Raw genomic sequence first — 15,633 nt, forward strand, 5'->3', positions numbered from 1 at the left:
TAGCTGCGGCCTAATCAATGTTTTATACAGTTCCAGCATAGCATCCCTGCTCTTGAAACTCTATGGGCGAGATTATCCAGTCCTGCCCGCTGCGGGAATCGGAACAGGCAGGACAGAAAATTCGACAGATCATTTAAAGGTCCATTGACCTTGGGTGGAAGTCTTGGAAGAGCACAGCTGGAAAACCCTGCCCTAAGCCTTCAGAAAGAGGTGGATGGTCTGGCCAAATGGGCAGACACAGTAAGAGTTTTAACAACACCGGGTTAAAGTCCAACAGGTTTATTTGGTAGCAAATGCCATTAGCTTTCGGAGCGCTGCTCCTTCGTCAGATGGAGTGGATACCTGCTCTCAAACAGGGCATACAGGGACACAAAATCAAGTTACAGAATACTGATTAGAATGCGAATCTCTACAGCCAACCAGGGTCTGTGGGCAGAGACATGGCTGATGCAATTCAACATAGATAAGTGCTGCACTTGGTAGAAACAACATGGAGGTATCATCATTGGAATTGTGACATTCTGAAGCACAAGAGGAGAGAGATCTGGAAGAAGGTTATCTAGGATTGCAGCGGGATCTTGATCAATTGGGCCAATGGACTGACAAATGGCAGATGGAATTTAATTTAGATAAATGCGACGTGATGCATTTTGGTAAATCGAACCAGGATAGGACTTGTTCAGTTAATGGTAGGGAGGTTCATAGCTCCTTGAAAGTGGAGTCACAGGTGGACAGAGTGGTAAAGAAAGAATTCGGCACGCTTGGTTTCATCGGTCAGAACATTGAATACAGGAGTTGGGATGTCTTGAAGTTGTACAAGACATTGGTAAGGCCACATTTGGAATACTGTGTACAGTTCTGGTCACCCTATTCTAGAAAGGATATTATTAAACTAGAAAGAGTGCAGAAAAGATTTACTAGGATGCTACAAGGATTTATGGTTTGAATTATAAGGAGAGGCTGGATAGACTGGGACTTTTTTCTCTAGAGCATAGGAGACTGAGGGGTGACCTTATCGAGGTCTACAAAATATTGAGGGGCACAGATCAGCTAGACAGTCAATATCTTTTCCCAAAGGTAGGGGAGTCTAAAACTAGAGGGCATAGGTTTACAGGGAGAGATACAAAAGTGTGTAAGGGGGCAATTTTTTCAGAGGGGCGTGAGTGTCTGGAACGAACTGCCAGAGGCAGTAGTAGAGGTCAGACCTTGAAGAGGGTGCAGAGGAAGTTTACCAGGGATGAGGGACTTGAGTTATGTGGCGAGATTGGCAAAGCTGGGATTGTTCTCCTTGGAGCAGAGGTGAAAGGGAGATCTAATAAATATATTTAAAATTAATGAGGCGGTTTCAATGCAGCGATGAGAGAATAATTGCTTCCTCCAGTGAGAGGATTTGTAACCAAAGGTCATACATTTAAAATAATTGGCAGCAAAACTAGAGGGGAAATGAGAACTCCCTCCACACAAGGTTATTCTCAATGGAATGGGAAATGGGTGCAGGGTTAAATTTGGATTGCCTGGGTGAGTGGGTAGTCTGGTGCTGTCTGAATCTGTTGATAAGGTCTTTCCCTCACTCGGGAAGCCTGTGAGAAGCCCGTTTGAGTGACGGAGCTGTTGTAGAACGTGGAACAATTAATACAGAAATGATAAAAGTCTTTGTTTTATCTTGAGTGATGTTCCTCTTTACAGGGAAGAGCATGAAGTATCCCAGATGAGCAAATTGGCCATTTGACTGGAGGAAAACAGACTAAATAATGCGAGAAAGTAACTAAATAATGATGGGGACAATTTTACTCCGATTAATTCTCTTTAATGGAGTGTGAAATGGTGAAGATTACTTTGTGTAATTGCCTGCACTTAACAATTGTTGAAAGAGCCTTTGAATAGTAAATCTTTTCCTACAAGGGGCACTTTGGTTATTACTTTAGAATCCGCTTGTAGTTTGTTGAATTTAATACACCTTTTATCATAAAATCATAGAATCCTACAGTGCAGAAAGAGGAAGCCATTCAGCCCATTGAGTCTGCACTGACCACAATCTCACCCAGGCCCCCTCCCCATAACCCAATGCATTTTCCCTAGCTAGTCCCCCTGACACTAAGGGGCCATTTACCATGGCCAATCCACCTAACCCACACATCTTTGGACTGTGGGAGAAAACTGGAGCACCCGGAGGAAACCCACGCAGACACGGGGAGAATGTGCAGACTCCACACACTGACCCAAGCTGGGAATCGAACCCAGGTCCCTGACGCTGTGAGGCAGCAGTGCTAACCACAGTGCCGCCGGTTAATGTGAATGTTTCCTTGGTCGGTAACAATTCTGAGAAGAACTTTGAAGGAATTCTCTTGGCATGCATCAGGAGGTTGTAGGAGTTTGAGTGTGGACGCTAGCATTGCTGTTTTAATAATGACCTGAATTAGCCCCATGTAGCTGTTACAGTGAGCTCTCATTTGTGAAATTTGCATCTGTAGTTTTGCACAAGTCATCTTGTCACCTTCTCGTCTCAAACATCAGAAGTTTCATTTCGGTAGCAAAGCCAAACCAATGAGGGCACTACCGTCTAAAGCAGCGTTTACCGTCCATCAGTGGTTGCCTGGAGAAGGCGGTGATAAACTACAGTCCATGTAGGTACACCCACTGTGCTGTTAGGGAGGATTGTCACCTAATGATGCTCAATATAACTTCAAGTCGGATGGTGTGGAGCCTGGAGGGGTGATGGTGTCCTTATGTATCTGCTGCCCTTGCCCTTCTAAATGGTAAGAGGGTTGGAAGATAGTGGGATACTCTGCATTGGTGGTGAAGGGAGTGAATGTTGGGGTGTTGGATTGGGTGCCAATCAGGTGGGGCTGCTTTGTCCTAGATTTGCAGATTAGGTGGATTGGCCATGGTAAATTGCACCTTGGGTCTGGGTAAAGGTGTTCTTTCAGAGTGGGTGCAGACTCAATGGGCCGAATGGATTCCATGGGCTGGGAAAGGTGCTATATAAATGCAAGTCTCTATGGCCTGTTACCCTTCAGGTAATTTCTAATGTAGCCCCAGGGTCTTTTATAGTTGGGGGAGAAATTAAAATGAATGGAAGGGGTGAAAAGTCGACTGCGGATTCACTCTTGTCAAGTTCCAGTTTCATCCCTTCGTGAGTGTGAATGTCAGGGACCAGATTAGAAACTCCAAGGTATTTTCTGAAGTTAGCCTGGACCCCAACTTTTCCTTTTTGATTTGGTATTGGGTTGAGCATAAAATGTTTCACTCCAGTTATGATTCAGTTAACCCACTCGGAAGTTTTTAATTAAAAAAAAAATTATTTAAGAACACGGTTAGAATATAACCAAAAGAATGATCATAACTTTTACCAATTAAAATAGTTAAACATGACAAAGTATAATTCTTAACAGCTGGCTATCTCTGTTGTTCCAATTTAGCAGTATGCCCCAGAGACATAAATCCCTTCTTTACAACCAGTTAGCACCAAAAGCAGATCTCCCCGTGTGGATGCTGGATTTCCAGCTTTTTAACATCTCTGGACAGACAGACATCTATCTTCTGACTCTCATACAGCAGAATCTCAGAGAATGAGACTTATTTCCTGACTGATTCTAATCTCCAACTTCAGACAGTGGGAAAAGAGGCACTGCTCTCAACTCCAAGCCGCATCTGACTTGACTATTCTGTGTAAGCCTCGCTCCACACGATTTGTTCCCTGTCATTCATCCTAATCAAGCCCTACTCTGCAAAATCCCAGGGGGGCACTAAAAACAACAGAACAGCATTAGTCCAGATTAAAACAAACATTCTACCAATCAAACTTCTGCAGTAATAATAGAGGATGTCAGTTGTAGACCCACCTGCACTGGTTAGAACAAACTGTTTTTAAAAATAAAAAAATCCTGCCCAAGATCCATGACACAAAAGCATTTCTTAAAAGCTCAATATTGAATGGAGTAGAGAACATTGCAACCTTCTACATATATTTACAGCTTTGCATCTTGAGCAGGTTGTATCTGATTCACGTTGACTGCTATTTATTCACTTGTTTTCCACAAATGAATCAAATTTAAACCTGACGATTGAGTCAAAATGTCTTGCAATTTCACAATACCACCACAACTCTCAACAGGCCGTGTGGTAAAGTTAAGATTATTTATTAGTCACAAGTAAGGCTTACATTAACACTGCAATGAAGTTACTGTGAAATTCCCCTAGTCACCGCACTCCAGCGCCTGTTTGGGTCAATGCACCCTAACCAGCACGTATTTCAGACTGTGGGAGGAAACCGGAGCACCCGGAGGAAACCCACGCAGGCATGGGGAGAACATGCAGACTCCGCACAAACAGTGATCCAAGCCGGGAATCAGACCCAGGTCCTTGGTGGCGCAGTGGTTAGCACTGCTGTCTCGCATCACCATGCCCCCAGTAACTAAGCAAAGTTGAAGTGAGCTAGAAGGTAAGGCTCAAACACTGGACTCTAAGGCAAACGGAGGAAAGACTGCATTTATATAGCAACTTTCCAAAGCATTCTGCAGCCACATGTGGTCCCTATTATAATGTAAGAAACGTGGCAGCCAATTTGTGCACAGCAAGATCCCATAAACAGGCGTCCTGGCTGACTTTTCTTCCCTCAGTTGCTGCCACCAAATGGTTCTCCTCGTTTCTGGGACCTTGCTGTGCTGCTCTGCTTGCCAATAGCAGTGACTACACTTCATTGAATTGAGGTGGTTGAGAAGCACTATGGGGTATTCTGATGATGGAATGAGGCGCAAAGTGAATAACGGGATTGTATTTATTTTCTTTCCCAAAAAACTATTGTTTTGCATTCCCATTCCCAGCCGCCTGGGGGAGGGAGGGAGGGGTCAGGTCAGGGGTCAGTGAACCCTAATGAGGTCAAGCCCCGCTGGTGAAATTCAGCGGCTTGGAACGCTACTCGAAATGCAAAATTCAGAGAGGTTAGCGGAATCCTCTTACAGCCGCAGACAAAATCCTGCGGATGCTGGAATCTGAAACAAAAACAGAAAATGCTGGAAAATCTCAGCAGGTCTGACAGCATCTGTGGAGAGAAAAGAGCTGACGTTTCAAGTCCAGATGATCTTTGGTCAGAGCCATGCATTTTTGATTTGATTTATTGTCGCATGTATTAAGATACAGTGAAAAGTATTGTTCCTTGCGCGCTATACAGACAAAGCATACCATTCATAGAGAAGGAAAGGAGAGGGTGCAGAATGTAGTGTTACAGTCATAGCTAGGGTGTAGAGAAAGATCAACTTAATGCGAGGTAGGTCCATTCAAAAGTCTGACAGCAGCAGGGAAGCAGCTGTTCTCGAGTCGGTTGGTACGTGACCTCAGACTTTTGTATCTTTTTCCCGAAGGAAGAAGGTGGAAGAGAGAATGTCCGGGGTGTGTGGCGTCCTTAATTATGCTGGCCGCTTTTCCGAGGCAGCGGGAAGTGTAGACAGAGTCAATGGATGGGAGGCTGGTTTGAGAGACGGACTGGGCTTCGTTCATGACCCTCGATCAGTGATTGGGGAGTGTCGCACCTGGTTTGCAAAAGGGACAGGTTTTGTTTCTTTAAGGACAACATAAATGTTGTTCGATCACTGGGATTATCCTGGGGACTGGAGAAATGAGCTTGGGATTGCTCCAAGATGCTGGATGAGATTAACGTCTACAAACTGGTCTTTTCAATCGGAGTTAACCACAGCTTAATGTTAAAATTGTAACCACGACACAGCGGGTGGGTCAGTAACCCGTCACTGGAATGAGCATCTGTTTGGGTTTGGAGCAATGATTTTTGCATGCTGCGCATATTCTCACTGGGAAAGAGTAAAGTTTATTTGTTAGTGTCACAAGTAGGTTTACATTAACACTGCAATGAAGTTACTGTGAAAATCCCCTAGTCGCCACACTCCGGCACCTGTTCGGGTACACTGAGGGAGAATTTAGCACGACCAATGCACCCTAACCTGCACGCCTTTTGGACTGTGGGAGGAAACCGGAGCACCCGGAGGAAACTCACACAGAGAATGTGCAAATTCCACAGTGACCCAAGCTGGGAATTGAACCTGGCGCTGTGGGGCAGCAGTGCTAGCCACCGTGGGTGTGAGGTGATGATTTCTAGCATGTCAAATGTAGTGTTGGCCATTAGAAGCTGGTTCACCTTGTCCAGGACAATGGGGGAAATTTAAAACTAATCTGCTGAAGCACTTGCACAGTGACCAGTTTTGAAGAACCTGCTCCCTCGGGAGGTGGTGGGAGCAGTCAGAATAGATTAATTCAGATGTAAACTTCAGAGATTACTTGAGAATTTTAACATTTTGGGATCCTGTACAAATCCTTCAATGGATAACATGCTCAGGAAACAAAAACATAGAAGATAGGCGCAGAAGTAGGCCACTCAGCCCTTCAAACCTGCTCTGCCATTCAGTAAATTCCTGGTTAAGGTTACAATCAGATCAACCCCACATTCCAGTTTACCCCAATAACCTTTCGCCCCCTTGTTAATCTATCTCACTCTGCTTCCATAGCTTTTTGAGGAAGAGTTCCAGAAATTCGCCACCCTTGGAGAAAGATTTTTCTGCATCTCCGTCTTCAATGAGTGATCACTTCTTAAAAATAAGTGACCTCTGGTTCCAGAATCTCCAACAAGAGGAAACCTCCACTCCACATCCACCCTGTCAATATCCCTCAATCTTCCAATGTTCTGATCGAGCAGCCTCTTGCTCTTCTAAACTCCAGTGGATACAAACTTAACCTTTCCTTGTGAGATAGCCCACCCATTCCTGGTATTAGTCTATTGAGCAAAGAACAGTACAGCACAGGAACAGGCCCTTCGGCCCACCAAACCTGCACCCATCATGCTGTCCTATCTAGACCAACTGCCTGTATCCTTCTATTCTCCGTCTGTTCATGTGTCTATCCAGATAAGTCTTAAATGTCACTAACGTATCTGCCTCAACCACCTCACTTGGCAGTGCATTCCAGGCCCCCACCATCCTCTGTAAATAAATAAAACTTCCACCGCACATCTCCACTGAACCTGTGCCCCCCCCCCCCCCTTGAAATTGTGCCCCCCTTGTAATTGTAATTTTTGCCCTGGGAAAAAGCTTCCAACTGTTTACCCTATCTGTGCCCCTCATAATTTTATAAACTTCTATCAGGTCGCCCCTCAGCCTCTGTCTTTCCAGGGAGAACAATCCCAGTTTATTCAATCTCTCCTCATAGCTACATTCTAACCATCGAACAGGAAGGAGCCAGGTACAGCTTTTTCACATAGCAACATCCTGGTAAACCTTTTCTGTATTTTCTGGTTCTCAAAGCTGTTCAGCACTGAGAAGGGTCACCTCACCTGCTGTCTCGGTCTGTTGTAAACTTTCTTTTTAAGCGTATCTTCACATGCACACTTTTTTCCCTTTTTAGGGAATAGGGGGAAAGTGTGGAAGGATTTCCAAGTTGATAAGCCTGTTGAATTGTGTTAGGAACACTCCTTCCTTATCCAATAAATTGGACTTGATCCCAGAGGTAGGGACACCACCACTGTGCCACAAGACCCCTCTCTTTCTACCGCACACACGCGCTCATTGATGGAGATTGACTGTTGTGATTGGGCAACAACTTCATCGTAGAATCCCTACAGTGCATTTGGCCCATTGAGTCTGCACCGACTCTGAGCATCCCACCCAGACCCTATCCCTGTGGCCCCACGTATTGACCCCGCTAATCCCCCCCCCCCCCCAAACCTACACACTGTGGGACACTGGGGGAGAATTTAGTGTGGCCAATCCACCTAACCTACACTTCGTTGGACTGTGGAAGGAAATCGGAGCACCCGGAGGAAACCCACGCAGACACGGGGAGAACGTGCAGAATCCACACAGACAATAACCCAAGGCTGGAATCAAACCCAGGTCCTTGGCGCTGAGAGGCAGCAATACTAACCACTGTGCCCACCATGCTGGCCACTCTGAACCAGGTGGACTCTACTGCCCCCTGCTGTTCTTTCTTTAAACCTCCTCGCTCCACAAATGCTGCCTCCCCAGCTCCAAGTGTGTCCAGTATTTTTTTTGTCCTGAAATGATTTAATATTGCAAAGTAACTGTGTGTCTTCTTGCCATCAACGTTTCTAGCAGACAAACAGGTGACTGATTCCGATCACCGTTGCTGTTGAGAGGCTGGATTACAGCCTGCAATTCCTTCTCCAATTTCTCAAGAGGCTAAGGAAGTAGAAAATGTTATCAACTCAAAAGCAATGACAGAAAATCATACCGAAAGCCATTCAGTGATTTGAACATTATAAACACCATGGAATTTCTGGAGACTATCTTATCTGCTCCCAGATCAATCTTTCCACAGACCAATGAGGTTTATTGAACCGTTCTGCCTTGCCAGTTAATTTTATTTATCATCGATGGGACAAATCTCTCAAAATTGTCTCCTGCACCAAAAAACATCCAGCTTCAGGTCTCTGATGTTGAATTTTTTTTGCTGAAACCCATTTAGCAGAAGTGCTGACAATGCTGAAATTAATTTGGATTGAATTCCCTGCAGCTGTTGTTTTTTAAATCCAGTTGCTTTACCTTTCACCAGATATCTATCTTTCACAAAGATAATAATCCTTAAATCATGGATTGACTGCCAACTTTATTATAAATATAACCTCCCCGTTCATTACATGTTTTCTTTTTATCATTTTATTTGAATGTTTGAACACTTGAACCTCTTGCAGAAGGTGAAATATATTGAATCTAGTCCATGGCTATTCATCTCGATTAATTTCTTTAACCCAATACAACTTCTTTAATCATAGAATCAAAAAATGGTCGTGGCGTGGGTTGCCTTTCGACCCATGTCTGTGCTAGCCCACTGAAGGAGCAAGTCACTTGGTGCCATTCTTGTGCTTTTTGCCCATGGCCCTGCCAATTCATCCTCTTTGGATAAAGATCCAAATCCATTTTGAATCCTTCATTTAACCCTGCCTCCAGCACATTCGTGGGCAGAGATTCCAGATCCCAATTACTTATTTTCATCATGTCATCATTGCTTCTTTACCTCCACTCTGTCTCCTTGGTTCTCAATCCTTCCACCAATGGGAACGATTTCTCCCCATCTACTCTGTCCAGCCCCCTCCTGGTTTTGAACATCTCTCAAATCTCCTCTTGACCTTCTTTTCTCCAAGGAGAACAGTCTCAACCTCTCCAATCTGTCTTCATTGCTGGTTCTGCAAGGTGAGGAACTTCCTTTTTTTTTGTTAATCTTTTCTGAATCCCCTTGTACTTCCAGAACTGGGTGCAATGCTGAAATTCGGAGGAATCCGTGTTTGATACAGGTTTTGACTAACTCCTTTTTGAATTCTCTGCCCCTTGATAAATTGATAAAATGTTTTATTCTGCTCTCTCAATCTGTCCTGCCACCTTATGTAGATGGTCATCCAGGTCCTTTTGCTCCTGCATCCCCTTTGGAATTGTACCCTTTTTATTGACTCTTCTCTTCCTACCAAAATGAATCACTTCATGTTTCCTTCACTGGGCGGGAACCAGGTGATGTCTGGGGTGGTGGGGAGAGTCCCAATGGGTGTATTAAGAAATCTGAAAAAATTCCAGAAAGGATCTTGTGCTCCCCTGCAAAGAGGTGTGTTGAAACTCCTGTAAGTTCTGAGATGTTTTAAAGTTGAAATTGTTTGGATTTAGGACTAGTCACCCTGAGATAAATGAGATGTACAGCAAACTAATGAATACATAACAATACCGTGACCATACTTGAACTATCTGTTCTTTTTAAAGGCAGCTCATTGTTCAGTTGCAGCTTTGCTTGCTTATCTTTGATTCCATTTTATTCGAGTCAGATCCATCCTTGCCTCACCCTGTTGAAGTTGGCTTGCCTCCTATTTAGTTGTTCTTCCAGTTGATTATTGCTTGTCCTTTTCCATGGCCAGTCTAAACCTTGTGATACAATGATCATTGTTCCTTAAATGTTTTCCTACGAACATTGGATCCACCTGACCCTCTTCCTTCTCAGGAGCCAAGGCAATGCTTCCTTTCCCGCTGTAGAAATTTGTCCTGAAGGCACTGAAGAAACCTTTGCCTCACTCTTTCCTTTAATTATCTAACAAATTGGATAAAAGTCCTTCATTATAACCACACTCTAATTCTTACACCTCTTTAAATTTCCTTCAACATTTGGTCCTCTACATCTTTCTCACTAGTTCTCACTTTCAGGTACACAGGTCACTGAAAGTGGCAATGCAGATGGAGAAGGTAGTCAAGAAGGCATACAGCATGCTTGCCTTCATCGGCCGGGGTATTGAGTTTAAAAATTGGCAAGTCATGTTGACGCTTTATAGAACCTTAGTGAGGCCGCACTTGGAATATAGTGTTCAATTCTGGTCGCCACACTACCAGAAGGATCTGGAGTTTTTGGAGAGGGTACAGAAAAGATTTACCAGGATGTTGCCTGGTATGGAGGGCATTAGCTATGAGGAGAGGTTGGAGAAACTTGGTTTCTTCTCACTGGAACGACGGAGGTTGAGGGGAGACCTGATAGAAGTCTACAAGACTATGAGAAGCATGGACAGAGTGGATAGTCAGAAGCTTTTTCCCAGGGTGGAAGAGTCAATTACTAGGGGGCACAGGTTTTAAGGTGTGAGGGGCAAGGTTTAAAGGAGATGTACGAGGCAGATTTTTTGCAGAGTAGTGGGTGCCTGGAACTTCTTGCCAGGGGAGGTAGTGGAAGCAGAAACGGTTGTGACCTTTAAGGGGCGTCTTGACAAGAATAGGATGGGAATAGGAGGATATGGAACCCGGAAGGGTAGGGGGTTTTAATTCAGTCGGGCAGCATGGTCGGTGCAGGCTTGGAGGGCCTGTTCCTGTGCTGTAATTTTCTTTGTTCTTTAGTTGGTGCCTATTGTCTACACTGAGTGATGTAATTGTAGCTACTTCTAGCCAGACACTAGATTACATCCTCGACCCTGCTCTCAGCATTGCAATGTTCTCCTTCAAAATACTGTCACCTTTCCTAAGTGCCTTGTATCCAGGTACACTGCATATCCACTCTTGCTGCTCTTTGAAGCAGTAAGAAGTCTCAAGACCGTGTTAAAGTCCAACAGGTTTATTTGGAATCACGAGTTTTCGGAACACTGCTCCTTCCTCAGGTCATAGGATCATAGAATCCCTACAATGCTGAAGAGGCCATTTGGCCCATCGAGTCTGCACCAATTCTCTGACAGAGCATCTTACCCAGGCTCATTCCCCACAACCCCACACATTTCCCATGGCCAATCCATCTAACCTACACATCAATCCTCCTCCCACTCATCAGAAAGCCTTCCATTGCTTTCTCCGTAATGTACTTCCCCTGAAACGCATATATTCTATGTGCCTCAACAATCTTCACAGAAACCCTACAGTGCAGAAGGAGGCCATTCGGCCCATCGAATCTGCACCGTCAACAATCCCACCTAGGTCCTATCCCCATAATCCCACACCTTACCCACACGTCTTGGGACTGTGGAAAGAAACTGGAGCATCTGGAGGAAACCCACACAGGGAGAATGTACAAACTCCACACAGTGACCCAAGACGAGCTGAGGTAACAGTGCTAACCATTGTGCCACCATGCTGCCACGTGTGACTCGCCTGAGGAAGGAGCAGCGCTCTGAAAGCTCGTGATTCCAAATAAACCTGTTGGATTTTAACCTGGTGTTGTGAGACTTCTTACTGTGTCCACCCCAGTCCAACGCCGGCATCTCCACATCACGGCTACCTTCTTTGAACCAGACCTCGATCATCAGCATAGATTTTTCCAAGTGACAATCTGCAATTTGCTAATCTTGCTTACCACACTCCACATGTTCTCTCATGTTCCATGAGAGTAATTTAGACTATTAATGAATGTGCTTTTACTGTAGGGAGTTTTTCTTGTTCTGGCAGTGGCACCAGTCCTGATCATGGGTTCATTTCCATGGATTACCCCTTGTGCAATATTGGGGAATTGAAGGTCCAGCCATTCTGGTGCTGATCTGTGCAAGTGTACCGCTTTGCAAATTTAGTTCTTAACTCGTGTTCTTTCTCTTACATTTTAACAAACCGTTCCAGTGCCTCACTCTGAACAAACGTGAATTCAATCAGGAATGTCTGGAAAGAAACTTGGACCAAACTTTTGGTCACCTGTTCTCTAATCTCCTTTTATGTGGTTGAGTCAAATGTTGCTGTATAATTTATTTGATTTATTGTCACATGTATTAGTATACAGTGAAAAGTATTGTTTCTTGCACACTATACAGACAAAGCATACCGTTCATAGAGAAGGAAAGGAGAGAGTGCAGAATGTGGTGTTACAGTCACAGCTAGGGTGTAGAGAAAGATCAACTTAGTGCGAGGTAGGTCCATTCAAAAGTCTGGCAGCAAAGAAACTGTTCTTGGGTTGGTTGGTACATGACCTCTTTTTCCAGACGGAAGAAGGTGGAAGAGAGAATGTCCAGGGTACGTGGGGTCCTTGATTATGCTGGCTGCTTTTCGGAGGAAGCAGGAAGTGTAGACAGTCAATGGATGGGAGGCTGGTTTGCGTGATGGACTGGGCTTCGTTCACGATCCTTTGTAGTTCCTTGCGGTCTTGGGCAGAGCAGGAGTCATATCAAGCTGTGATACATCCAGAAAGAATGCTTTCTATGGTGCATCTGTAAAAGTTGGTGAGAGTTGTAGTGGACATGCCAAATTTCCTTAGTCTTCTGAGAAAGTAGAGGCATTTTTGGGATTTCTTAACTATAGCGTTGGCATGGGAGGGAATCAGGACAGGTTGTTGATGATCTGGACACCTTAAAAACTTGAAGCTCTCAGCCTTTTCTACTTCGTCCCCATTGATGTAGACAGAGGCATGTTTTCCTCTTCACTTCCTGAAGTTGATGACAATCTCCTTCATTTTGTTGACATTTGAGGGAGAGATTATTGTCACCGCACCAGTTCACCAGATTCTCTATCTCATGTAAGTGATGCTCTTGTGAGGTATCATTGGACAATTTATTACACATAAAGGCACTAAGTGAATACAAAAAAGTTGTTGTGTAGTTTGCAAGAGCAAAGGGCTATAATAATATAGCCGCTGTGTTACTGAACTAAATAAGTTCCAATCCCACGAAGGCGACTGGTGAATTTTAAATTAATTTAATTAAAATAAATCCGTAATGGTGACTGTGAAAATATCAATTGTTGTCAAAACCCATCTGGTTCACTAATAACCTTTGGGGAAGGAAATCTGCCATCCTTACCCAGTCTGGCCCACATGTGACTCCAAAGCCACAGCAATGTGGGTGACTCTTAACAGCGCCCTGAAGTGGCCGACACTCCCCTATATTCAAGGTGACTCTGAGTCTCTGGGTGAATTTTTTTTTTAAATTCCTAAACCTCTGTGTTGAGCTGTCAATGTTTTTTGTTGTTGCAGTCATCGCTAACCAACAGTGACATAATATTTGTGAAGTTACATGCCCCTTGGGAAGTTCTTTGTAGATACGCGGAGTTAATGAATGTACGAATGCCTTTCAGGTGAGCAAAGATTTGCAGTTTTTCTTCCAGTTGTCCTGTTTGGCGGTTTTGTCGGTATTTCTGTTGGATCGGGATTGTTATCCTGAAGCTCCGAATGTTCAATTGTCTGTTTCCATCCATAGAGGAAAAAGTAGATCAACGTTTTGGGGAGTGCTTTCTCCCCTCTCTTTCCAGCTGTTGACAGTTCTGTGCCTTTTTCTGTTTTGTTTCCAAGGCTTTTACAATGTTGCCCCTTCCCAAAGCTCCTGCTTGTGTCCCATCATGACCAAGAAACACATCACGTCGTCTGCTTAGAATCAGATCTTTGTTTATGTTCCAGGGACGTTGAGTGCTGTTGGCTGGAGGCATTGTAGAAACATCCATTAACTGACCACTGAGTTCCCGTTAAATACATATACAATCCCCATTAATTATCATCGGGAGGTCAAAAGAGCAATCGAGGTTTTGAAGATTATGAAATGTTTTCATTGGCTGAAGAGAGTAATTACCAAAATGTCAGGCTCAGCCCAAAATCGCCTCCTGTGCTGTATAATTCTCAAAATAACTGAAGAGGATAGCACAGAAGGAGACCATCTGGGCCTGTGTCTACTCTTGAAGCAATCCAAAGCTAATCCTACTGATCTGCACGCTCTCCATAGCTGTGTAACTTCACCTATCATCTTTTAAAAGCTGCCGCGTACTCTTAGTGAGTCACTCGTTGGAAAACACTCCTCTGTTCTCTGCAAAAAGAAATGTCTCCAGACTCCCCTCTTTCGCTCTGATCAATTCTGTAGATCGGTGTTTAAAATTCTCTCTTGTCCATCTGTCACGTTAATGTTTCAAAGCGAATTGTTGACGGTTTCTTTTGTCTCTTGGAACTGTTTTCTGTGTTTGATCTGTTAACCTCTCCTTTTAGTCTTTTCTCCTACCTCTTGCAGGTTTATGTCTTCAATCTCCCTTTCCTTCCTTGATAGTTCATACTGTAACTGACGATGGTTTTCTTCTCGACTGGCTTCATTTTTGCTGTTCTTCCAGGAGAAAAATCTATTACCTGCAGCGGCGGTACAAGTTCATGAGCAGGTTTGTGCGTCTGAGGGTTGCCCCAAGACCTAATCCACATGGACTGTGTGCTTCATACAGTCAACAGTATCCACTTCAAGCTACTTGCTTACAGACTGAACCAGCGTGTAAAGCTAACAATGTGTGTCAGCCCTTTAATTTGGTTGTGGGAAGTCCTTATCCACCTGGAGGTAATGCCACCAATAGGTCAAAGCTTTTATTAAGGACATAGAATGCCCATAGTGCAGAAAGAGGCCATTTGGCCCATCAAATCTGGACCAACTCAGCATCCTACTCAGGCCCACACAACCCTGCCCGATTCCTGTAACTCCTAATCCGTCTAACCTACACAACTGGGGACACTAAGGGGCAATTTAGCACGGCCAATCCACCTAACCCGCACATCTTCAGAATGTGGGAGGAAACCGGAGCACCCGGAGGAAACCCACGCAGACGCGGGGAGAATGTGCAGACTCCACACAGACAGTGACCCAAGTCGGGAATTGAACCTAGGTCTCTGGAGTTTCGAGGCAGCAGTGGTAACCACTGTGCCATCATGCTGCCCAAGACTTGCGTGTCTTGAAAGTCCGTCTTGCACAGTAGGACACTTTGCTAAGAGAATGGGTTGAGCAGGAGCAAGGCCTGGTAGAGATGGGAGCTGGGGGTAGAACCTACTCCACTTTTAGATAAGATTATATCTGATCTTTTACCTTAACTCCACCTCTTTCCCCATATTGCTAATTCCCTTTCGTATCCAAAAATGTATCCACCCCAGCTGAATATTCTCAAACATCCACATCTCCCTGGGTAGAGAATTCCAAAGATTCACAACCCTTTGAGTGAAAAAATTTCTCCTCCTCTTCTGTCCAAAAAATGACTCTCTCCTTTTCCTGAGACGCTGCCCCTTCCTGACCTGCTGTTAAACTGTGCTGGGTATTGGAGGGGGGCCGCCAACACACTGAGAAATAAATTCGCCATGCCTTATGGAAAATAAGAGAAACCTCTTGAGGATTATCGTTGAGCGAGGAAGTGTTTCATTATTGCTAAAGAAAAAAGGTGTGAACATAAAGTAATT

The 15,633-nt window shown here is 44.4% G+C and overlaps 1 protein-coding gene across 1 annotated transcript in view; it reads left to right on the forward strand.

The window, feature by feature from the left end:
* Positions 1-15,633, forward strand: part of LOC144499015 (anoctamin-4) — a 205,194-nt gene that overhangs the window by 115,713 nt on the left and 73,848 nt on the right. The window contains exons 9-10 of the mRNA XM_078221072.1: positions 13,420-13,520; positions 14,535-14,579. Coding sequence (XP_078077198.1) covers positions 13,420-13,520; positions 14,535-14,579 — 146 coding nt within the window. The remainder of the gene's footprint in view (positions 1-13,419; positions 13,521-14,534; positions 14,580-15,633) is intronic.

The sequence above is a fragment of the Mustelus asterias genome, chromosome 9, assembly GCF_964213995.1.
Source record: "Mustelus asterias chromosome 9, sMusAst1.hap1.1, whole genome shotgun sequence".
In the NCBI taxonomy this organism is placed as follows: domain Eukaryota; kingdom Metazoa; phylum Chordata; class Chondrichthyes; order Carcharhiniformes; family Triakidae; genus Mustelus; species Mustelus asterias.